Below are 23,924 nucleotides of genomic sequence, written 5' to 3'. Positions count from 1 at the left end.
GAGTTTGGAGTTGGTTGTGGGGGTGGGAGATTGACTTGCATTCGGGGACAAGGGTCGTGGTAGTTCTTTGTACTGTACAAGACTTACTCCTTCCTCTTGGTTGTTCAACAACTTGAGTTAAAGTAAAGGGATTACAATTAGAGAGAGAGAGAGAGAGAGAGAGAGAGAGAGAGAGAGAGAGAGAGAGAGAGAGAGAGAGGATTAGGTGAAGGTCAGAAGCATAATGAGATGGCATGTCGCAGTGGAATTTATAAATTTTTAAAGGATAATAGAAAGTGTTAATCATTTGTTGTTAGACTGCCAATGATGCTTAAATATGACATTCCACTTTGGCAATTCGATTTGCTTGCTTGCTATCCAAGGGGATTGTTGGAAAAGGAATGGCATAGGCTCCAATACTTCAAAGGGCTTGTTTTGGAGCTCACTGAGGAGAATTCGCAATTGTTGTTTGGAGAAATTGTGATATTTGCAAGATGCTCAGGACTGGACGAAACTTGGTAGGCGAAGAGAAAAAAAGAATGAAACAAGTTTCGATATGCATGCCATTTCTTTTTATTTTGGATACAATTTTTTCTTTTGATATGCAATCAAAGAAATTTAGTATATTCGTTCCCTCTTCTTATATTTTGTCTGATGTTTAAGGTTTAATGCATTTGATGTTATCTTCATACTGAATCGTCGTATAGAGAAGAGTTTTGTACCTTTGGTTCTCAGTCGTACTTCGTTGCATGAGATTGCTTCTATGAATCATATAATTTAGCTTTTAGTTTCTTATTTAACACTATAGATCTAGCATCTTAAGATGCCAAAGTTTCAGATCCAGGTAAAAGCAATAATTGTAAAGTGAAGCTTATAATTTAAACCCTCCTCTCTCACTCTCTCACACTCTCTCTCTCTCTCTCTAATGTCAAACAGCAGGTCTATTTAAGAGCTCGCTTAACTTGGATTTAACTCAATTACTTTACTAATCCTCTGTTCAATTCCTGTCATAATTAAACTAACTAATTAACTAACAATATCTTAATCTCGCACAAGTAATGAATTCTCCTCCACCTGAAGCATTGTGCTTAGCTGCTATTTCACCTATTCCCAAAACCAAGAAGGAAAAGCTTAATTGGTTCGTGCATTCCTTAGCTTCAAAGCTCCGATCCTCCTTCAAAGAATCTCCATCACTTTCCTCTGAGCCCAAAAAGGGCGATTAAAAAAAAAAAACAACAATATTCCTGTGAGAGCCTCCAATCACATTCTTGATTCTCTTCTCCCCACGCCTGCTGTCGGGCTAAGTTTTCTAAAATCCAAAAACCCTTCCATCCAATCCGTCCAATCCATCCAATCCAAAGCTTCTCGTCATTGAACACTCTCATTTAACAGCCTGTTGGCTGTTGCAGAACCCAAGAGCCCACGAGCCAACTCTTAGTGTTTTTTTTTTTTATTTTAATTTTTGAAAAACAAATCCGGTTGCCAGTTTTTATTAGCAAGTGCGCTTAAACATATAATAGTAGAGACTTTTCTTGTTCTTGTTCTTCTTCCATCTCTGCTGCTCTCCCCCCTTGCTCTCCTGTTGTCTTCCAGAGGAGCGAGATATGAGACTGAGCTAAGTAAAGGAGAGGAAGAAGAAGCGATGCGGCGAAATCTTGTGTTTCTCTTGTTGGTTTTGGTGTCTTGTATTGCTTGCATTGCGAAATGCAATGCGGCTACTAGTTCTAGTGATGAGGACGAGATGTCTACGCTTTTGGCGATCAAATCTGGTTTCGTTGATCCTTTGGCGGCTCTCGGCGATTGGGGAGCCGCCGCGCCGCATTGCAACTGGACGGGAGTTGGGTGTAACTCGTTGGGCTCCGTGGATAGTCTAAACCTCGCCCGCCTGAACCTTAGCGGAGTGATCTCGGACGACCTCCTCCGCCTCCGCAGCCTCGCGCGCCTCAACATTTGCTGCAACGCGTTCTCGACTTCGCTCCCTCGGACGCTTGTGGGTTTGTCCAAGCTCGTGGTGTTCGACGTGAGTCAGAACTCCTTCACCGGCAACTTCCCCAGCGGGCTTGGCGAATGCCCGGAGCTGACCACTTTGAACGCGTCCGGCAACAACTTCCTCGGCCCCCTGCCCGAGGACATCGCCAATGCGACGTCGCTCGAGATCGTCGATCTCCGAGGGGGTTTCTTCGGTGGGTCGATCCCGGCGTCCTTCGGGCGCCTGCAGAAGCTCAGGTTTTTAGGCCTCTCCGGCAACAACATCACCGGAAAAATCCCAGGAGAGCTCGGCGACCTTGCGGCGCTGGAGAAGCTCATAATTGGGTACAATGAGCTCGAGGGGGTTATCCCGGCGGAGTTCGGGAACCTCGTGAATCTCCGGTACCTCGACTTGGCTGTCGGGAACCTCGACGGCGGTGTACCGCCGGAATTGGGGAAGCTGCAGTTATTAACGACGCTATACTTGTACCGGAACAATCTCGACCGCGAGATCCCGAAGGAGATCGGAAACATGTCATCATTAGCCTTTCTTGATCTATCCGACAACCTCATATCCGGTTCTATTCCGCCTGAATTAGCCCAGCTCAAGAATCTCCAGCTACTAAACCTCATGTGCAACAGGCTAAAAGGGGTGGTGCCGGCCGGCATCGGCGAGCTACCCCGGCTCGAGGTGCTGGAGCTCTGGAACAATTCCCTGACTGGGCCGCTGCCCGCGAGCCTCGGGCAGAACTCGGCTTTGCAGTGGCTTGACGTGTCGTCGAACTCGCTGTCCGGCGAGATCCCCGCCGGGCTCTGCGACGGCCGCAACCTCGCCAAGCTAATACTTTTCAATAACGTATTCTCAGGTGCGATCCCGGCGGGGTTGTCGACGTGCCCGTCGTTGGTCCGCGTGCGTATGCAGAACAACCGATTCAACGGCACGATCCCCGCCGGCCTCGGCCGGCTGCCGAAGCTACAGAGGCTGGAGGTAGCAAACAATGAGCTTGAAGGAGAGATACCAAGTGATATCACCTTATCTACCTCGCTTTCCTTCATTGATCTCTCCCACAACCACCTTCAATACTCTCTGCCTTCTACTATACTAGCCATCCCTACGATCCAGAGCTTCATGGCATCCGACAACCAGCTCTCCGGAGAGATCCCCGACCAATTCCAAGATTGCCCGACGCTCGCGGCGCTCGACTTGTCCAACAACCGCCTCTCCGGGAGCATCCCGGCGAGCTTAGCCTCGTGCCTGAGGCTAGTTAGCATCAACTTGCAGCACAATAGCTTCACAGGGGAGATTCCCAAAGCGATCGCCATGATGCCGGCGTTGGCCGTTCTCGACCTGTCGAGCAATCTCTTATCTGGGTCGATCCCGGATAACTTCGGGAGCTCGCCGGCACTCGAGACGCTGAACTTGGCCTACAACAACCTCTCGGGCCCTGTTCCCGGAAACGGCATACTAAGATCTATAAACCCAGATGACTTAGCGGGGAATTCGGGTCTCTGTGGTGGAGTATTACCTCCATGCTCTGGGATTCTAGCTGGTGAATCGTATACTAGGCTAAGGAGTACGCATTTGAAGCACATCTTAGCTGGATGGTTGGTGGGCATTTCTGTTGTCATAGCCATTGTAGTTGCTCTGTTTGGTGGCCACCAACTATACAAGAGATGGTACGTGGATTGCAACTACTGCGGCGGGGGATTTGGCGAGGAGAGCGGTCCGTGGCCGTGGCGCCTCACAGCGTTCCAACGGCTGAGCTTTACGAGCGCCGATGTGCTCGCCTGCGTCAAGGAGGCGAACGTGATCGGAATGGGCGCCACCGGGATCGTCTACAAGGCAGAGCTGCAGAGGCCGCACACAGTCGTCGCCGTCAAGAAGCTGTGGCGAGCCGCGGCGGACGCAGACGCAGGGAATTCGACGCTAGATTGCGACGTGGCGGCGGAGGCGAGCCTACTTGGGAGGCTAAGGCACAGGAACATAGTGAGGCTGCTCGGCTATCTGCACAAGGAGTCTGAGGCAATGATCTTATACGAGTACATGCCTAATGGAAGCTTGTGGGAGGCACTTCATGGCCCGCAGGCCGGCCGGACGCTCGTCGACTGGGTGTCGCGGTACAACGTGGCGACCGGCGTGGCGCAGGGGCTCGCGTACCTCCACCACGATTGCCATCCGCCGATAATTCACCGCGACATAAAGTCTAACAACATACTGTTGGACGGCAACATGGAGGCGAGGATCGCCGATTTCGGGCTGGCGAGGATGATGGTCCAGAAGAACGAGACCGTGTCGACGGTCGCCGGATCATACGGCTACATTGCTCCAGGTCAGTTATTATCATAGTGTCGTTTGAATCAACTTAAGCTTTTAATTCAAATCTACGTACTAAAGGGAGTTGTTGTTTGCATGACAGAGTATGGGTACACTCTGAAGGTGGACGAGAAGAGTGACATCTACAGCTTTGGAGTGGTTCTCATGGAACTTCTCACTGGGAAGAGACCAATAGAGGCGGAGTTTGGGGAGAGCCAAGACGTAGTAGGATGGATCAGAGAGAATCTGAGGAGCAGCAAAGGGCTGGAGACGATACTTGATCCGAACGTCGGCGGGCAATGCCAGCATGTGCAGGAGGAGATGGTTCTAGTGCTCCGGATTGCGGTCCTCTGCACCGCGAGGCTCCCCAAGGACCGGCCGTCGATGAGGGACGTGCTCACTATGCTGGGCGAAGCGAAGCCCAGGAGGAAGAGTGGGAGCTCTACGGCTACGAGCAATGTGGTGGACAAGGATAAGCCGGTGTTTAGTACATCGCCGGTCGCCGCCTTCGTTTAGCCTCCTCTGTTTCGGTGCTTGATTATTCTTGTTTCTGTATGTAGCATTCCTGTTCCAACTTTTGGACTGTAACATTGTTGTAAGCATGTATCTGATAGCCTGTAGATGATGTAATGATAATTTCAGGAAGAAAATAATGAGAGAAGTGGATGTTAAATTACGTAATCTACGACTTAACAACGATGACGCTGTTAATTGTACACACACACACACACACACAAAAGATATTGTCAGAGTAATCTTTCCAAAATAATGGAAGTAACTCCATGGAAAGTCTTCTACAGTACGGAAGGAGAAATTGAGTAATGCAGCAAATTTCTACCGAAGTTCATCCTGTTCTGCCCAACATAAGGTATCATCAGGCGTGGCATTGGCCCCTAATTGCCAGCACTGTCACATGAATAACCGCACCAGGTAGAATAAAATAAAAGAAGCAAAACCGAGATGCAAAGCCAAAACAGAGAAAATGTAGAGCATATAATTTGATATGCATATATGAATTCTGGTTCAGCACAAAAGAGCAGAAAACAGATGGGATGTGAGTAACAGAAAGTAGATGAAATCGTACCAATACATGACAGGATCAAATTACACTTTCAAGGCAAGCTTGAAGAGAACAATTGACTTGTGGCTTTTGTAAAAGTGGCCACAGTTCCACATTGTGTTTGTATACATGAATTGTTTGTACTGCTGTTCAAGAGAAAAAGAATAGGAAACAGTGATAGGAGCAATCAACAATTACTGTGCCCCGTAACAAAAGCTTGTATCTCTGCCCAGCTCGATACTGTATAGAGAACACCAGATGTCCCCTTCCAGATAGGCGAGTCCTGTCTGTCGAGTTGCCGTTGCTTATTTATTACACCGGGGAACAGTGGAACAAAGGAGACACCGAAATGCTTTCCTACCCTCCTCAAGCTTGTGCTTGATCCAACGACAATCCCTATATCTGCTTCAAGTAAGCAAAGCAAATCTCCAACGGAGTCCCCGATGTAAATGGACAAATTCTTGTGATTGCTACCATTACTGCTGATGATACTTTTGAACTTTTCAACCTTATCCAATGGAGATTCCATCTTTCTGACAATTTCTCCCGTTGAAACAGCTTCTTCGTAGGCGAACTCATTTGAATGTATGATTAAATCATCCAGGCAACCAACTGAACGCATGAAAGGGAAAATAGGAAAGGAAAAGGAGTCACTAACAACATCTGGAAGAAAAACATTATAATGGTTCCATGTAATATGCCTAAGAAACTATCTAGTTAATTATAGAGGTAGGTATCACTAAAAAAATCAACCCTCTGAACAAACTGTTACTTTTAGATGGGCATGCAAGATAACTTCTCACTTTTTAAAAACTATTAGATAGCAAAGGGTGTTAGAATGCACGTACTGGCAGCTAATAGCATATAATATATTGATGAGAAAACTAAACTGTTTAAACCGAGCACTCCCCAACGGGAGCGGGAGCAATCAACTGATTCATACACCTTATTGTCTTACAGTTGCACTCTCCAACTGATGCGACTCTAATGGGAAAGAATTGGATAACGGTGCAAAAGTTAAATAGTTGCTGAAGTAAGAAATGAATGGAAAAAAAACCAATTTGTAAACTAACCTTCAAAGTAGGCACAATTAAGGTGGAAATACGTCTCCACTTTATGGAATGGTAAGAAAATTTTGTACGGTGGACTTTTGCAATCCTCTAAATTACATTAAACAGTGCAGCCTATCAATATAGATGTCCAGTCACATGGTTTTCCCACAGTGAACAAGAAAATCAATTATTAAGTGGGCACCACTAATGTCTCACTATTCCAGGCAAAGAATATATTTTGTGCAACCCATAGAAAGAGCAACGCCAATCAACCATTATAGCCACGTTAAGTCATGAAGAAGCAATACTTTGAAAAGTTGACAAAGATTATATGAGATATGCAATACCCCAAAAGGTAAAAATAAAAACTGACTGACTAGAGAACTACTAGACCCCTGAAGTCAAAAACAGATTGTCAAAGACTCAAAGTTAGCATAACAGGGACCACTTAGTTGTTCCAGGAAAAAAGGACAGCAATACTTTCATGTTTGTGTATTTTCACCAAAAATCCAAAATGGCAGAGAACATTCTATACGACAATAAGAATATGTCAAGAATTACAGGAAAACTTGCCTGATGAAAAAGCTGATCTTATGAGATCTGCACACCAGCAATATGAAAGAATGTGGAGATCCACGCTCATCTTTTCCTTCAAATTTATGAGCACTTGAAAGAACTTTTTACAGCCATCTTGAAGAGCCATACGTTCCCCAGCTCTTTTTATGTCATCCAAGTTCATTCCCTTTAGCACTCCTGATTCGACAACTCTAGAATTTGCCTTTTTTTCAAAATCAGAAAGCAGCCGCAAGCTTTTAAATAGGCTTTCATAATCAAATTCCTCAGCTGAAAATAGGAAAAGAAAGAAAGAAAAATCATCAATATGAAACTTAATGTTTTCGACAATCCTGACTAGATAACTTTGTTACTCATCATATAAATCTAGCACGTATATAATACAATTACCTTCTTCTGATAGAAGTAGGCTTTCCATGCATTGCTCATACTCCTCGGTATAATGTCTAGAGAGAATATCCCATGAGTTTTTCATATCTGATGATGAACTCCGAGTAATCAATCTATCACTCCCACTCTGATCAGCCTTTGCTGCAGTTAATATTGCAATTTCTGCTAAAACTGAACAGGAATCAAGTGCGGTGCATGTCAAGTCAAAGTCAGAAAAAAGAATGAGTTGAATTTCTGGATTATGTAGCTTTATCAATGGAACTACTACATGTTGCACTACTGGTTGGGCAGTGAAAAACTCAATTTCTAGCTTCATAGCTTGGTGATAAAGCTTTCCAATAAGTTCAAGCTCCTCGCCAGTTAAGGAAACACTAAGTTTATCAAGCAACTCTTCTATTTGCGTCGCAGTATCCTGTATGGCAAACACAAATGTACAGGTAAATGAAACTTATAAATGCTGCGGTAGAATATGGTTCAAGGGATTCGGAAAAGAGAGAAGTTCTAAGATTTGGTCCTTAAATAGAATACCTCAAAACTATTAGAGGAGTAATTCTCAATCCACTTCTTGTAGGGATGATCATTTGCATCCTGTTTAAGATACATTTGAAGCTCTTTACCCAAGTGTGCATAAAGCCTTATGCAAGGGGTCATAGCACCTATAGTATATGCAGCAACTTTCGTCCTTTCAAAAGGAGTTGCAATTTTTCCTGGACCTTTCTCTGTATCAACTTTTCCTGAAGCTGTTGCAATCAAGAAGTCTATATACTTTGTTGTTGTCGAGTTAGGAATGATCTCCTTGGTTGGATCAATTCCCCATTCCTGCATATTATTTCATTTAAAGAATTTGATGGAAAAGGTATATTCTCAACTCAAGTAATATATGGTTAAATGAACAAACAAGGCAATGCAGCAAATAATAACAGTAATAGAGCAACAAGGAACCGAATTTTATAACAACAAGAACTTACTTTTCAATCACAAATATCTCAAGCTATGAATAGCATGAATTAATTAAGAATAATTGCATAAATAGGAGCGTAAAAAGGAATATAATAGAATGTGAGTTTCCCATGGTCTTCACCACGGCATCAATAGTAGCAAGAACTACTCAGAACTCAACAGGCTGTCCTAATGGTTAAGAAAAGCTCGGTATGGCACTAGGCTGCAAGATATGCACATTAGATAGGAAGACTAATCATTTAGATGACTAAAGAAAAATTGGCCAGTGGTGGATTCCAAGTACTAATAAGATTTATTGGAAGGCAAGGGCATCCCAAGTAACCCTAGTGTCGCCTAAGCAAGACAATCCAGACATCTTTTTGCCATGAGAGAATGCGGTATTAAATATAGTGAGAATACAACCTGTCAGAGAATTGTGCCTTAAAAGATAGAGAGAACCAGCTAATTCTTAGTAAGCAATTAGATCAACCATGTCAAGTACACATACTGATATTGAATAGTATCTTCTACCATTGACATTAGAAAAATAGACGGACGGCAGTATCTACTTCACACATCTAAATATAGCTTAACTTTTTCCCTTACAAGTATCAATCGAGAACTATCTATGACTTCAAATGTCAACAACCTTCTACTAAGTTACGGTATCATCAAGCAACAAAAATATTGAGTTATACAGACATCAAAAAGAAAAGTAACAAAAATATCTTTACCACATCCCTTCGAGGTGACAAACAATTACGTATTAATAACACTCAGATATGGCAACAAAAATAATTTTGCAGAGATGCTGACATAAACATCATCTTGCTCTGAAGATCTTACTTGGACGACCAAACTGTGCATTTTTAGTTCATCCAAAATCGCATTCCTCAGCTCAGTGATTGCAGCCTTGGCGTCATCATCATCGGCACATTCCTCCGCCATCTCATACCTAAAATGGTCACCGAAGAAAAAAGAATTGAGACAGAAACATTATACTACTCCACCGCCAGATCCCAAAACCCTAATATGGAACCAGCTAGAACGACCAGAACAAAACAAAAAGGCACTTACGCTTTAGCGAAGGCTTTGAGGAAGTGAACGTCCTGAGCTACGTAGCTTTTAAAGGTCTCCACGTCCAGTCCCCCCGCCGCCAAGCACACAACAAAGGGGGTGTACTCCGCGAACACCGCCTCCTTCCGAGACTTGATCCAGAACCGCTTCGCCGGAGATCCCTCCTCCACGGCCGCCGCCACCGACACAGGCATGGCTCCTCTCGTCGAAGAAGGAGACGAATCCGCCGATCGGAACCTCCGCCGGAGTCGCAGCTTGAAGCGATCTCGAATCGAGGCGACCGAGCCGCGGTTCAGGTCGAGGTCGGCGAGGGAGAAGCTACGGTTTAGGAAAGGGCTTCCTCGGCGGAGGAGGGAGGAGAGGAATCGCATCAATGGCGAGAGAGACGAAAAGGTGGGTATTTATAGGCGGGACTAGATTGGGGGTTAAGTAAGAAGAAGAAAGCCAAGCCGGTCGCCGGCGCGATTTCTCGTACATTTATCGTTAAAAAATCGCGGCACGGGAAGTCGGACTCGGGCCGGGTCGGTGGTTGGAAATTGGGCCTTTTGTGAGTACTTGTCACTGTTCTATTCCTCAGCATATCATATTCACACTTTTACAATTTACACCCTATAATTTCAGTACTGCATTTCTATTTCGAGCCATGCGTTTGGGACCTATATGATATTCTCCGCTGAAAATACTATCAACCCGCCCGAAGAATATCCTATAGATATTTCGAGAAATACTCACATCTCTCCGAACATAAATACTAAAAAGATAAGGGTGTGAAGTGTAAATTTGTGAAACAGTAATGTGCGAGATGTTGTTATTATTATTCCCAGCTTTATCCGCGATACCCGGTATGAACAGTGCATGTATAAATGTGCATGTGGACGGTTACGGACGTTATTAGTGAATGAATTGAGAGATACGCGGAATATAAGTTAGTGGATGCTTTACGTGTAGACCCATTCAGTCACCCCTTTCGAATGAATGGACTGCAAGGTCTTGGAGGTCACGTAATCTTCCTTTCTCCTTACGTCGTTTACTAGAGAGTTAATTTACACTTAATCCCATTGAATATATTCTACTCGAATAAAAGAGTAAAACTTCGCCATTAACTAGTTTTCCAAATTAACGGCATTTTTCCTGTTCTAAAGCATGATTACCCGCTCCAAAACCTCCCAAATCCGAACACGTGGCTCACTCTAATGCGAAACCACGTGGCAGTCTCTTCCACCTTTAGTATATAAACTGGAGTCTACCCTCCCTCCCTCCATTGCACGCACAAAGCGAGAGTAATTAATTGGCAACTACGTTAGCAATTCCGTTTATCGTAATTAAGTCGAAGGAAGATGTCGAACACTCAGCAGATGTTCAACTCCGGGAAAGCCCACGGGGAGGGCGAGGTGAGCTCCCTCGCGGCGGAGGGGAGTAGTAGGTTATAGCTCTGGAGTCGTGCTTTTATAATTAACACGCGTGTTTTTTTATCCTCGTGATTCCCGCAGGGTAAGGTGGACCAGTGGACCCAGTCAGCGAAGGACACGGCCAGCTCGATCAAGGGAGGCGCAGCCCAGTCGGCGCAGGAGAAGAACGAGCACGCCGCCGGCATCCTTCAGCAGGTTGGGAGTATCAGAGTTTCTGACTAATTTAAGGCATTGCCATTCTTCTTACTTACCTCTCTCTCTCTCTCCCCCCGTTTGAATTGGTTGTTAGACTGGAGAGCAAATGAAGCAGATGGCCCAAGGAGCTACAGGTGCCGTGAAGAATGCCGTTGGGATGGGGAATGCGAATACCGGCGGCACTGCTGCTGACACCACCACTGTATTCAAGCATTAGTTTGAAGCAATCTCCATAGATTTTGGTAATTATGTGAGCAGCTGTAAGAATTGCTCATGTTAATAAGCTAGCTGTGATTCTAGCAACTAAGAGAGAGAGAGAGAGAGAGAGAGAGAGAGAGAGAGAGTAGTCGTGTCTTGCTTTCTTTTTTGTTATGTTGATAATGGTTTCTTCCGATTATTGTAAGAAATCTTTGCTGATTTAATACAGCATATATTCTTCAACTCTGGTTATGTAAACTGAAACTAGTGATCATTGAAGTTGATGCATGCAATAGCACCAATAACATGGTATGCCCTGACTAATATTGCACAAACGAGTAGCTTAAAAAATTACTCCATTATAAAGTCAAAAAAAAATCATTCCATAAAGATGAATCAAAATTGTTCTTCACTCTTAACAGATAATTCTTCACTTTATAAAATGCTCAATAGAGATGAGTAGCAAAATCCAATTGGTGCCTAAGGCCAAAAAGCACAGAAGAACTAGTAAGAGTTTCAATAAAGCAGTTTAGTAACCACCCTTGAGATCATTAACTACATCATAAGGAATAGGAGTGACTGTCTCCAATGTAGCTCCCTTAACCATGAAACCAGGTTTCGGGCCCTCGGGTTGACGCTTTGTGCTGATGACTTCCCCACGTGCCTTTGCTTCCGCCTTCAGCTGATCGTTCTTTTTCTTTCTCAAACGGAAGTCTTCTGTGCACCGCGAAGGGAGGACGTGCTCCACTCGCACATGAATCCTCTTCCTGATAATTCTGTTACCGACCTGGTCATAGAAGTATTCCAAGCCAAATAAGCCAGCAAGTTCAGCAAATAGGTAACTAATAATTAATATGGATTACTATCCAATATCTGTAAGCATCATGAAGAGCAGGAAATCTCATCATAAGAATACAAAAGCTTATGAAGACAACCAATGATATGCTATTACAGCTAACAGTTTACATATTTTTACTTTTCCTCCAAGGGAGCCCTGACCGGAGGGAGGGCAAACTGTTTGAGCGAGAGGGAGATCGGACTCGGCCCGAGTGAGTCAGGTGTTCATTAACATTATCCATTTAGCAACATCAGTTGTTTTCCACCTATTGAACATACAAGTGTAAGGAAGACCACAAAACAAATTCTTTATTATTGTGAGAAGGTGCAGTTTGAGTCAATGTTGGTAATTCCAATTTTCTCCCTTAAGGTAAAGCATAGCTCATTATAAGTTGAATTCTTCCATACTTCTTGAGATTTTCTTCATTTAATTTATGTTTGTTTATCCAATTTATAAACTAACATGCTTTAAATATGAAACAAACATCGTAGGAATACACATTAGCATTTGCAGCTAACAGTCCTACAACCCATACACTATGTATCAGGTCGCCACATTACAGATTTCCACACCTCAATCAACTTTAACTATTCTAAAAAATAATTTCCCATAAAAATTTCAATACAACATCAGCTTTTGAAAAAATTAAATCTTAGAACCTCAAGCATCTATTCTACTTTGCCAATGTGTGAAAACACTCTAGACTAATAAAAGTAATCATGATTAGTGAATATTTGCATTGTATGCGAGGAATAAGTCGTTTCTCTCTTCTTTTTACTTCCCCTGCTCCTACACCTCCAATCTCATGTATTTTAACTCTTTTACATGAGCCAACATTTGTGGCCAATTCCCTTTTTCTTTTTCTGATAAGAACTTACAGAATTTTGTCCTCAATAAAATCTACAACTAGCTTCTTGCATCTGCATGCCTTCTGAGATATGCAAATCTTTCGCAAGCTACCTAGTGAAAGAGATGCGAATTAGTAGTTGTACAATCCGAATAACATGAAGTCTGGATGAATCCAGGATACCTCCTTTGGTTCCACCTAAGAGAAGCACAATCCTGATGCAACTATATTTCACTTCTTTAGCTCTAGAAAAGATTGCAACCTTGCGTGATGTAACAACACTAGCAAGTAGTGACAAATTTCAATATCATCCAGTTTCGGTGGATTTCCATACTCTAGCCACTAAAATATCTCAAATTGTTACAATAAACTACAATGCTACGAGCTGATCGGAATGTAGAAAAAAAAAACAATAAAATACAACACTAATAAATATACGTATTATATATACCTGCTTATTGATCTCAACGCCGATGGCGCGCTTGGTAACGTTCCAAACTTTACCGGTGCGGCCGTGGTAGAACTTGTGGGGCATCCCCTTGTGGACGGCGCCGTTAACCTTGACGTCGACGTAGTCTCCGATCTTGTACGTCCTCAGGTACGTCGTCAAGGGGATGTAACCCTTCTTCCGAAACGGGCGTGCGAAGAGATCTCGGGTTCTAGACCGCAAACCATGGCCCGCCGGCATCTTCGCCGCCGCCGCCGCTCGTCTCCGGCTTCGGCTAGGGTTTGAGAAAAGAAGAGAGGATCCACTGAATAGTCTGTTATGCCCCTCACTTGGGCTTTGGGTGGACAAGGATTCCAGTCGATACAATCCTATTGAACTAAAATCCGATTTAGATTTTCTTTTTTCTCCTTTTTTTCGGGTAAAGAATTGGGATCGATCAAGTATATGCGGATACAAATAATGATTAAAAACGATAATAAATACTGGGGTTAATTACACCGACACCGGACCTATAGCCCATTTTTACTGTTATCTTTTTATTTATTAAATTTTGCGACATTTTAACCCTTCTCAATTATCTTAATATCTCTTACACTTGTAACAGTATTAATAAAAAAAAAATCAAACAATTACTTTTCCCTCAACTTTTTATTTTCTCTTTCTTTCCTCTATTTTAAAGATGATAAAATAGTCTATAGTCTTCATAATGCCTAAATTTAATGACATGATATTTTTTAATGAAAATCTAATGATAGATACATTTTGGAGATTTTAGTTAAAGAGGCCAATGTGTCGATGAATTCCGAGGTTCTATGTGGAAATAGACAATATTTTAGAGTCAAGTTTTAATTATTTCTGAAAAAAAATAAGAACTATTAGACCAAAAAATATATAGAGATATGCATTAGTAAAGCATCTCTCCACTTCAATTAGACCACACACACACACAAAAATTCCCTGTTCTCTTAGCAATAACTGCCGAATTGCATTGGCTTGATAACCATCAGAAAGCATTACATCACATATAACCATGATATCTCTTATAGGAAAATAAGAACGCCACAAGGAGAGTGTAATATTACATCAGCAATCATTTGAAGATCTACGAGTGAATTCATCGTAAAGGCTCCTTTGTTGACTTTAAATGGAAGTGCCAAATGAATTGAATGCTAACTTAATATAAATGAGTGACGGCAAAAAAAAATTATTGTCATGTAACAATTACTTCAAGAGAAAATCGTTTGTAGTTACTACGGAAAAACAACTTGCTACAAAGAAAGATAGCAGCACCGGCCACCAGGTCTTGATTGACAAGTTGTCCTTAACCTGAGTAAAATTACGGGATTATTCCAACATTACTACTTAAGGGAGCAGGGGAATAGAACTTTAAAGACAAATCCAGAGCACCATTCTGGATGAAATCTGATAGTAAACAAAATATTCCAATCAGGCACAAAAATCCTAGTACAAATGAACTCCTATATAACGTGTACAAATAGTTTTCCAGCATAGGTTTACATTAACTTCTATTAGATGGTACAGATAGGTAGCATAATTGGCACTTGGCAGATTAGGGTCCAACTCAACATTTAACTAATATATTGAAGTAGCAAGTTTCAATTAAATTATGAAATGAAAATATATAAAACGTAAAAGTATGACATAATTTGATTCCAAGTGTGATGTCTCAGACCACCGCTCAAGCTTCTACAAAATTTATAATCATCACAGTCATAGGTGCTTATGTAAAGAGCGCGGATATCAGTTAGAACTCTCATTTAAGTAGTTGTCAGACATACTACTGGGAAATAAGAAAGGAATGGATAGAAAGGAGGCAAAAGGTAAATACCAAGGAATATGAGCACATGGTTAATATGATTGTAATGATCGCTATATTTCAACATTCCATGGCATATTTTGATATCTACAAAACAGAAGGTGAAGATTAAATAAAATATTTATCTCTTGAACAACACTGCAGCCAGAACATGACATGGACCGGTCTACAACAGTATGCAATCAGGAACGAACCAACGACAAACAACTTGCACAGAATATGATCAAGATAGGTAAAGGAAATGCCAGGAACATGAGCAACATTCCAATGCGATGGAATTTAGGATGATATAAGCAGTTAAGCATGAAATGTCACTGACTAGTTAAGCATTTGGCTTATCTAAATACAAAATATATCCTATACAACGCTGGTGAAGACTTATGTTATTAGAACTGTGTGTAACCTAATTACATAATCAATCATAACATCAAAATTCAAAATAGTTAATTCATAAGATAGAAACCACTACTTGACATCTCAATTTTCTTGATTTTCTATTCCGTAAATTTGTGAGGCTCATATTTTATACCTTGCACTTGCTTAATGGATCCTCAACTGTTATGCCGCATATGTTGGTTTCAGTAGATATGGATATTCTTTTGTTTCATTACACTATCTAAGAAACATGATAAATTGATAACACCAATGTTGCATTTTTCATCACCTAGACATGCCAAAGAAAGAGACTCAATTTGCATTCAGATGTTCGAATAATGCATAACTAATCCAAATATAAAGACTGACAAATATGCCCTTTTAATGATTATTTATGGAGCATGTTAATACATTATAACTTAGAAGGCCTAAGCATATCTGATCAAATGCGCACTCACTGATAAAAAAGAACCACACCTTTTATAGTAAGTTTCAAGAAATAATACGAAAAAAAATTGTTGCAATCTAAAGGAAATGATAGTGCAAGCATATGTTAGTATTGTAGTCATGTTATCAATATCGAATGCACACAAAAAACAATCAGCAATGATCACTTACTACATCTTCTGTGTTCCTTTTCGGGAATAATCTCTTCTATACATCCAGTTAAATCCTTTTAATGGGAACATAATTATGATTACGTTCCTTATTTCTTTGTCAAGACATTTTATTGCAATGATAATTCTAGAATATCGTTATGTTAGTAAAGAGATTCTGACTACGTCTGCAAATGAACTTTTATAATTACATGAACACAAGAACAAACAAGAGATTGATAATCTTATATTAGAGGGTAAAGGGGAAAATAAATAAAATTCCTGGTATGCAGAAAGGCAACCTAAAATGTTAATCTCAAGGAAAAAGTTTGGCCCTTAGCAGCTTGTGGCAGGTGAGCCATCATACTGAAGAATCCTGAGCTTCCCTTCCTGCATTTTACATGAGAAAAAATAGGAAAGTCAAAAAAATGAAATACAGGTTTATTATTATGATAGCTTGATATGCAATTTGTCACCTTAGTTCCATAAACAAGACCTCCTCCAGCAAAAGGATGAAAGCAAGCAACATTAACCTCATCTTTGGCACTAGGAAGAACTTTTACAAGCGCCATATCTGAAACTCTATATACCTGGAATCAATTTTGACCAAATAATTTTCAAACAAAAATGCCAACTGCTAAGAAAAACTCATGCTAAACTAAAAGGGATCCAGAAAATCAATATTATACCTACTTCAATATCTTCCTTCTTGTTCCCATTTGGAGAAGAAAGTAGAGTATTATATCTTACTAACAGAGAGGTAATCAGTTTGGTTTTGGTCGCAGTACATGTTCTTTAGGAAAGACCAAGCATTTTCTAGCTTTGTTTCTCAAACAAAAATTATGGCAAGATTTGTAGAAATATTTAATAATGATGTGCAATGCAGGAGCTGGACACCATAGAATTAAAATTTTGATGGATAAATTGTGGTAAAATTTTCTTATCCCTGATGTTTTTATAAATTAAAATATGGTTCTAAGTATTTCATCAAAATCTGATCAGTGGATTATTACAGAAAGAAGATCTGTGCATTGCACATTTGGAGATAAGTCAAAATATGATAATTTAGTGATAAAAAACCAGTGACTGTTACCTTAGTATCTACAAACATCCAACTTTGTAGTTTCTGGTTAAAACATAAAAATGCAACTACAATAGAAATAAATTTTACAAACAAAAATACAATATATTTAAATAAACAAAACTTATAGGAAATGTATCACAAGATAAACGGAAGTCCACTGTTAAAATTATAAGCCAGATAATGAAATAACAGGATGGAAGAAAATATGGTACTCTCTCCATATGATGATAAGCATTAGTTACACTATCCATACAAGTGAATATGGCAAACTAATAGTATCTACCTCCAAGATTGTGTATATATGTATTGCAGTCTCCCCTTCAAAGACAATACTCCTAAGAAGTGAACTATGGCGACGACCATATGCTAGTAGTATGTGTTCGGATGTAGGAGAGAACTACAAAGTAAGCATGAGAACAAGATAAAGTTAGAGAAAACACCAAGGAAGATAGCATGGAGTACTAATAATAGCAAGAAACAACCAGAAATATATGCGTAAATTTATAATAAAATCAGAATATAAAAGGATGCTATTAATCTAAATCTATTGCCACATGCCATGGATGAAACAAAAAGCACATTCATTTTGATATTGTATCTAAGCACAATACCCTCTAAACTCCCTTCACTGGTGGGGTCATCTACCTAGGCAAAGTTGATCCTGATATATTAAATTATTCCAAAGCTTTTACCATTCATTTAGACTTCTTCTAAAGGCTTGAATTATAAATCATGGTAAACTGATGCATTAATTTGTCTCTAGTATATCTTCATCTTTAAATCTGATTGAAGAGAATTTCAGGCATAAAACCCTTATACTCCATGGTCATACCACATTGCAACTGTTAGATGCCCATTAATATAGATGCCCACTAATAAAGATGTCAAAAGACCAAATTACTCTTCCAATTAACTTTGAGATAACTGCATCTTTCCAATCTCTCTCTCTCTCTCTAGCATGCATCTTGCTGGTGTACAATCCTTGCATAAGAAGAAGAATATGCTGTTTTATGGATTCTAAGGGCATTTTAATCTTTGTTGTAAGGCTTTTGGGAGGAAATATTGGCACCAATGTACCATATTGATTCCAGTAGTCACACCATTACATTTGGATGAAAAATCTAACCATCGAAAAGCGATATGGAAGATAAGCGGGTTACATGCTTAAGTTGAATGTACAGAGGTAACTTGAAATCAGGGTTAACTACATGGAGGTAAAATTTGTCCCCAAAAATAAAATATGCAAAAGCATATGCTCATCCTTTCAATATTATAACAAGGCTAACCTGAATGGATGTCAAGCAATGAGCAGCCTTAATTACTCTGGAAGCAAGCACCTTTCCAAACCTACAGCAAGTGACAGAGAATATCAGGCAGAATTCTCTTTAGGATAAATCAGGATAAAAACTCATGCTGACATATATGACCAATTAAGTAGATGTTGTCTTACGTTGCCTCTTCGAGAGAATATATGCGAAGCTCATATATAACTTTGTGAGAGGAAAGCGGGTGGCGTGTGGGAGATGTTGAAGACACTGTAGCATGATGTTGAACTTGTGATTGAACTCCAGGATCATCTTCTGTATGAGGCAGCAAACATGCAACACAAGCTACCAAAAATCGTCCACATGGGGAAAAATGGGCACCCATTTCACTGTCGTCATGATGCGCACAACTTTTAGCATAAAAACCCATTGTTAACCAAAAACAACATATCAATTCTGAAATTAGCTTCATTCTAAGCAACATGAGAACAATCAAATATTCTATTACAGACTTCCACTATACCCATCAAACATAACTTCTAAGACATGTGAATTCATAATAACTTATCACTAGGCTGCTCGTCTTAGCATTGAGTAAAACTCAGAAAAGTGCCAAACTCGAACATGTTTATCATACTACAACCATGTATGAAGTCTCAAGATCAAGTAAAAGTTGTAAAATGTTACAGAAAATAAATATTCTCCAAACAAATAGAGCAACTGTACCTGCAAAGGACAGCATGTGATATGGTTAGACGGCATGTCTCTGGATTTAATGAGGCACACGGATCTTCTACATCATGTGGCCAAATTCTAAGCTTCACAGTACAAGGTATTTCAGAAGCTCCTGCTGCAGCCAAAGATGTGGGTAGTTCAGAATCAACAGACCTGGAACCAAAATGGTTCTCAGCTTCATCATTTTGAGTACTCCTAAATGAGCCTTCTCCAGAACCCACAGAAGCCCCTGGATGGAAACGTGACAGCTGGTGCAAGTTTGATCGTCCAGTGGCCCTTGAAATGCTAATAGCAGTTACCATCAATGAGGAGGGCATCAGATCTTCAACATTTTCTGTCCAGTAATCAGATCCAGTCCCACGATGATGGGATGAGTTCCCCTGAACTGCAGCATTGACAGGTGTCGCCAAGTGTGAACCAGCATTACTTTGACCCATTAACCAACCCTGCAGAAAGGGATCCCAACATGACGGACCACTGAAAGGAATGAGCCGATCAATTTGTTCACCATCTACATTTCTTAGGAGCAGTTGAAGTTCAGAACTGTCAAAAGTGGTCGAAGGACAAGTAACAGGAGCAGCATTGGCACCAGGCCTATATTGTGCATCAGGAGTTGTTGCCATCTCAGGCCGAAAAGAACTGGGACCTGCATCTTCTGTTATCATATTAGAGCCAGAAGGATCTTCAAGAGAATTTGCTAACTGGTCATGCTGGTTTCTTCCATCTGAACTTGTTCGATGCTGAGATAAAGATTCTGCTCTCTCCTTCCCATTGTTGAAACCATAGTCCCTGCCACTCCTCTGTGGATATATTCTGTCATTGTTATTTAAAAGAGTCGGCCAGAACAAGTAAAGGTATAAGAGGCAAACCTCTAATGGATGATGGCGATTTAAGTTAGGGTTTGCAAAAAAGACAAATGGAAGAGGATAGTGCAAATAACCAGAAGATGTTGCATGTGTCAATGGCGAATCTGATGAGTCAAGATTATTAATCTGCAAATGAAACTCTAAATAATTCTGCTGATAGAGTAAAAGAGAGCAGATATACATAAATTAAAGTTGAAAAGCTCAACCTCAGCAGTCAACAGAAATGGAGCAGCAAGGGGATGAAAATGAACAGCCCTCAATGAACGGCGAGTTTTCAGTACAATCATTGGCGAAGAAGCCTCCCCTCTCCTGTTGTAGTCCCATATAAATAGCTGGGACATAGATTTATTTCAAAATTTGAACATCAGAAATTAAGTGCATGAGAACTGTCAGATGGAACCAATGCATGCAAAGAAACTACTGAATGGTTTTCCACATATACGTATATCATGAATAACTCACCTTATGACCTGAAGCAACTGCAAGTAGTTCTCCTCGTGCATGAAAAGCAATAGATGCAATTGGACGATCTGCAAAGGAAAGAATGTGTATTTGATATCTTTCACAAAGGTCAGAAATAGCAAAACATAAGGTAAGTAAATCAATAACTATTATTGATTTAAAGTATCATGCTATACAAGATATATCGCAAGAAATTTTACAGAAATCATGTGACCCGATGCAATTTGCTCTAAGAGCATCCCAGAGACGAACTTCATGATCCAAGCTGCCACTAGCAAGTATTTCCGAATGCAGAGGATGAAATCTGACCTGCAGAAGATCAAGCACATAATACACTGTCTCCAATATTCCGCAATAGAGGAAAAAGTAATGGATAACATCCAAAATTAACTATGCAAAGGCCAAGAAACAAACATCAAGAAGTTGTGACCTTTTCTAAGAAAACAAATATAGAACAAGAGATGCTTTTAGCAAGCACTCAAGCTTGAAAATCAGTAATGGCAACGAATATTAGATTTCTTCAAATGTAAAGAAAAATAAATACTAAAAGACATTGACATACTGCCTTGGAAGTACAAAGCAGACAAGTGTTTGTGTAAGGACTTCTTTGGGACAACCTCTGGAGAAGAAGGTTAAGAAGAGATTGAGCTATATGAAACCCTGACCCATCACCCAATCCAGTTAGGGCAGCAACTTATGATAAAAAAAACTGGTTAGGTGAAGGATTAAGAATCTTAAAGTTCAAAGTAAGGAGCCAATGGAAATGAATGAATGCATGTAGGCAGCTTCACATTCAGGCATATGAAACTTCTGACATTCTTACAATGACCCGTAACAGCCCCATAAGAAAAATTGAAGTCACATGTTAATTTGAAATAGATGTAACACATACCACCCAAGGAGTGCGCCTATGGCCGCTCAGAACCTTCAAACAGTTTCCAGTTTGGCAATCAATTATCTTCACAGTGTGGTCACCACTGGACAAATTTAGTTAGGTCAATCATTAGCCAGAGAAACAGGTAGAGCAGGACAATCAACTTACTGTGTTGAAGCAAGCTTCTTTCCATCAGAACTAAATGCTGCTGCAATTGTAGACCTAGGAGGTGGCAGAAGGGGACAGTACTTTGCAGACAAATTGCGTAATGACTCTGACTCAACCCTGAGAAAATGATACTTCATATAATCAGCCTTTCTTTTTCTTAGTAACATACTAATATCCAGTCACAGAATCAACAGCTCAGCATTTGCTATCACAAAACAAATCCCAATTACAAGTACAATTAACAAGGATTCAAGAGAGAAGTTTAAGTTTATACATCACTATGAACAGACGTGCCTGTGGTACTAAGCTGGATTTATGCAGAAAAGTTCTGGTGTCATTGAAGATTCCTTACCAAGAAAAGAGAGCATGTTTAGCATCTATCGTTTCAAAATTTAGCCCAGTAAGATCTGCTCCATAATTTGAAGTTCCTCCCCACAGACTTTTGCTACAACGGTTGGCTCGAGGAGAAATCTCCCTCCAAGCTAACAACCGAAAGACATTTCTATCACAAGGGACAAAAGCATCAACCATCAACAGCAAGGGAGGAAATTATGCAAAACAAAAGCATTTATAATATAGACTAATTAAAAGAAATCAGTAAATTGTGCAAAGTATAATGCATAAATCCCATCATTGCAATATCAGCTCTTGAAAAAGAAAAACAAAACATATAACTGGATAAAGAAAGTGACAAAACCCTCAAAATGCACGACTACAGTCACATAAAGAACCAATTGAAGTATTAAACAATGTTCCGAGGCAAGCATTCTTTTTCACCTGCGCTTCACGCTTTCACATGATGAAGGTTGTGGAAATGCAGGACGGGAACTTGAATATGAAACAGATTCTAAGAAAAGCTTTCCATCATCCACCTGCGTCTGAGTCATTTCATACTTTTAATATGCTGCTCCTGAAACTATTTGAAAACAATAATGTCAAAGTAGCATACTTGAAAACGTAAAAACATTCTGTCCATCTGCAGCAACTTCTTCGGAGACTGGAAAAAGGAAAATAATCAGAAGAGAAAAGCACAAGATTACAAAAATCCAGGCATGCTTGTTATTTTGTTTACACTAAAATAACTCAAATCACAATTAGCAAGGATTAAGGGGATACCTTGAGAAGATATTGGATTTCTTATATCAAATATAAAACCTTGGCATACCAAGGACCCAATAGAATAAATTAACCTAAGCAGGAGCACTTCATTAAAGGTCAAATGTGGGGTGACCGTGCCAAATAACAGAGAGAATAGACCAGTAGCAGGCAAATAGATCGCATATTCTTGCCATTAGAATTTAGAACAAGCAAAAGAACAGTTTGTGGTAAAAGATAAAATAGAAGAATTGATCAAGAAAAAAACACGAAATCATCTGACTACCTTTAGAATCTGATGCAAAACCCGAACAAGCCAATGAAGCAATAAGTCTACGAAATAATATATCATTCAACGCAATGGAGCTTCTAGCTTCTTACTCGTCAAGGTCGACAACGCAATTCCGTTGTCTCATCCACCTAGTTCTTCCACGTGACGCAATTTAACACACCAATTCCAATCTCTCCTCACACGAACCCAATTTTAGAAACACAGAATAATCACAGCCGAAAATGATCAAAAAGGTAGGAGAAATCATCGTAATTCGAATAAACGACAAGTGAATCCAGAAAAGGACCAATTGTATCAATAAGAAAAGAAAGACGCAAATCGATTACCAAAAATTGAACGAAAACAGCACATGGTGCTGGATCACGGGCAGGAAGCACGGAATTCTCGCTCCTTCCTCGTCTTTCAGGAGATTTAAGAGATCGCCGTGATCCAAAACGACATTAATAGAGAATCCAAGGAGATAGGGTTAGGATTCTATCGAGGTGAAACGGCTCCACCCTCCAACTACAGCAGTAGACGGATTTGAAACGGAGGAAGAAGAGAATGGAAGTGAGAGTGAGAGGGAGAATAAGAAAACCAGATGGAACAGCCGTCGGATACGGATCGCGATAAGCGGGCAGATATTTTTGACCGTCCATCAGAACCGGATCACCCAGGTGGTCGTGGCCGTGACCATCTAAGGAGGTTATAAACGAATGGCATTTCTCCCTGTTTACACGTGCGTGTTCGCGCGAAAAAATACGTGTTAAAGTCGAATTGATCAGCATCTTAGTATGGCATGGCAGTAGTATTTCTCTGTGGTAGAGTTTGGGAATTATTAAATACTATTCCTATCGTCTTTTTTTTCTTCTTAGCTACTTAAGCCGTGCAACGGAAGAGATTAGCAATTAGATCATCAGATGTGAGAAGTGACTAGAATATATTACTACCATTCAACTTAATGTCCAACATAGTCACCATAGATGAAACTAGAATGATGGAGAGAAGA

General features: G+C 40.5%; 4 protein-coding genes and 1 long non-coding RNA gene across 9 annotated transcripts; 2 read left to right on the top strand and 3 right to left on the bottom strand.

Annotated features, from left to right (window-relative positions):
* The first annotated feature begins 1,373 nt into the window (after positions 1-1,373).
* On the top strand, positions 1,374-5,211 carry LOC140777567 (uncharacterized). The gene is made up of 2 exons (XM_073121771.1): positions 1,374-4,277; positions 4,365-5,211. Exons 1-2 carry the CDS (start codon positions 1,622-1,624, stop codon positions 4,775-4,777), a joined length of 3,069 nt encoding a protein of 1,022 aa, XP_072977872.1. The 5' UTR covers positions 1,374-1,621; the 3' UTR covers positions 4,778-5,211.
* Positions 5,212-5,316: 105 nt separating this feature from the next.
* Positions 5,317-9,845, bottom strand: LOC140777568 (bifunctional TH2 protein, mitochondrial-like). The gene is made up of 6 exons (XM_073121772.1): positions 9,353-9,845; positions 9,122-9,230; positions 7,865-8,155; positions 7,337-7,748; positions 6,947-7,216; positions 5,317-5,933 (listed from the first exon to the last, which is right to left on the bottom strand). Exons 1-6 carry the CDS (start codon positions 9,721-9,723, stop codon positions 5,509-5,511), a joined length of 1,878 nt encoding a protein of 625 aa, XP_072977873.1. The 5' UTR covers positions 9,724-9,845; the 3' UTR covers positions 5,317-5,508.
* Positions 9,846-10,621: 776 nt separating this feature from the next.
* On the top strand, positions 10,622-11,433 carry LOC140779230 (uncharacterized). Its single transcript, XR_012107299.1, has 3 exons — positions 10,622-10,743; positions 10,843-10,956; positions 11,051-11,433. It is a non-coding gene; the product is annotated as an uncharacterized lncRNA (long non-coding RNA).
* A 60-nt stretch (positions 11,434-11,493) lies between these two features.
* LOC140778471 (large ribosomal subunit protein eL21z/eL21y-like) lies at positions 11,494-13,674 on the bottom strand. The gene is made up of 2 exons (XM_073123198.1): positions 13,291-13,674; positions 11,494-11,941 (listed from the first exon to the last, which is right to left on the bottom strand). Exons 1-2 carry the CDS (start codon positions 13,525-13,527, stop codon positions 11,684-11,686), a joined length of 495 nt encoding a protein of 164 aa, XP_072979299.1. The 5' UTR covers positions 13,528-13,674; the 3' UTR covers positions 11,494-11,683.
* Positions 13,675-14,318: 644 nt separating this feature from the next.
* Positions 14,319-23,821, bottom strand: LOC140779515 (uncharacterized). Of its 5 annotated transcripts, XR_012107363.1 has the most exons (17): positions 23,263-23,821; positions 22,499-22,546; positions 22,327-22,427; positions 21,902-22,051; positions 21,550-21,666; positions 21,400-21,484; positions 20,708-20,816; positions 20,508-20,575; positions 20,252-20,377; positions 19,171-20,171; positions 18,630-18,833; positions 18,466-18,526; positions 17,463-17,576; positions 16,572-16,685; positions 16,398-16,485; positions 15,137-15,211; positions 14,319-14,613 (listed from the first exon to the last, which is right to left on the bottom strand). XR_012107363.1 is itself a non-coding variant. In XM_073124605.1 (16 exons), the coding sequence occupies exons 2-15, from the start codon at positions 22,523-22,525 to the stop codon at positions 16,432-16,434; spliced, it is 2,331 nt and encodes a 776-aa protein (XP_072980706.1). In that variant the 5' UTR covers positions 22,526-22,546; positions 23,263-23,821; the 3' UTR covers positions 14,321-14,613; positions 16,398-16,431. The 5 variants fall into 5 exon arrangements, 3 of the variants coding, with proteins under 3 accessions (XP_072980706.1, XP_072980705.1, XP_072980704.1); XM_073124605.1 differs by lacking the exon at positions 15,137-15,211 and having other exon boundaries at positions 14,321-14,613; XM_073124604.1 differs by lacking the exon at positions 14,319-14,613 and having other exon boundaries at positions 14,954-15,211.
* Positions 23,822-23,924: the final 103 nt, after the last annotated feature.

The sequence above is a fragment of the Typha angustifolia genome, chromosome 15 (genome assembly GCF_048772165.1).
Source record: "Typha angustifolia cultivar Huaian chromosome 15, ASM4877216v1, whole genome shotgun sequence".
Classification (NCBI taxonomy): domain Eukaryota; kingdom Viridiplantae; phylum Streptophyta; class Magnoliopsida; order Poales; family Typhaceae; genus Typha; species Typha angustifolia.
This window is presented reverse-complemented; position numbering and strand designations above follow the sequence as displayed.

Coding starts and splice junctions, on each gene's coding strand:
- LOC140778471 (XM_073123198.1), bottom strand. CDS start 13,527: ATGCCGGCGGGCCATGGTTTGCGGTCTAGAACCCGAGATCTCTTCGCA. Junction 11,942..13,290: donor GCGTTGAGATCAATAAGCAG/GTATATATAATA, acceptor TTCTATGACCAG/GTCGGTAACAGAATTATCAG.
- LOC140777567 (XM_073121771.1), top strand. CDS start 1,622: ATGCGGCGAAATCTTGTGTTTCTCTTGTTGGTTTTGGTGTCTTGTATT. Junction 4,278..4,364: donor ATACGGCTACATTGCTCCAG/GTCAGTTATTAT, acceptor TTTGCATGACAG/AGTATGGGTACACTCTGAAG.
- LOC140779515 (XM_073124605.1), bottom strand. CDS start 22,525: ATGGACAGAATGTTTTTACGTTTTCAA. Junction 22,428..22,498: donor GAATGTTTTTACGTTTTCAA/GTATGCTACTTT, acceptor GAAATGACTCAG/ACGCAGGTGGATGATGGAAA. Junction 20,817..21,399: donor ATAGGCGCACTCCTTGGGTG/GTATGTGTTACA, acceptor GATCTTCTGCAG/GTCAGATTTCATCCTCTGCA.
- LOC140777568 (XM_073121772.1), bottom strand. CDS start 9,723: ATGCGATTCCTCTCCTCCCTCCTCCGCCGAGGAAGCCCTTTCCTAAAC. Junction 7,749..7,864: donor ACTCCTCTAATAGTTTTGAG/GTATTCTATTTA, acceptor TTTGCCATACAG/GATACTGCGACGCAAATAGA. Junction 7,217..7,336: donor CCTACTTCTATCAGAAGAAG/GTAATTGTATTA, acceptor TCCTATTTTCAG/CTGAGGAATTTGATTATGAA.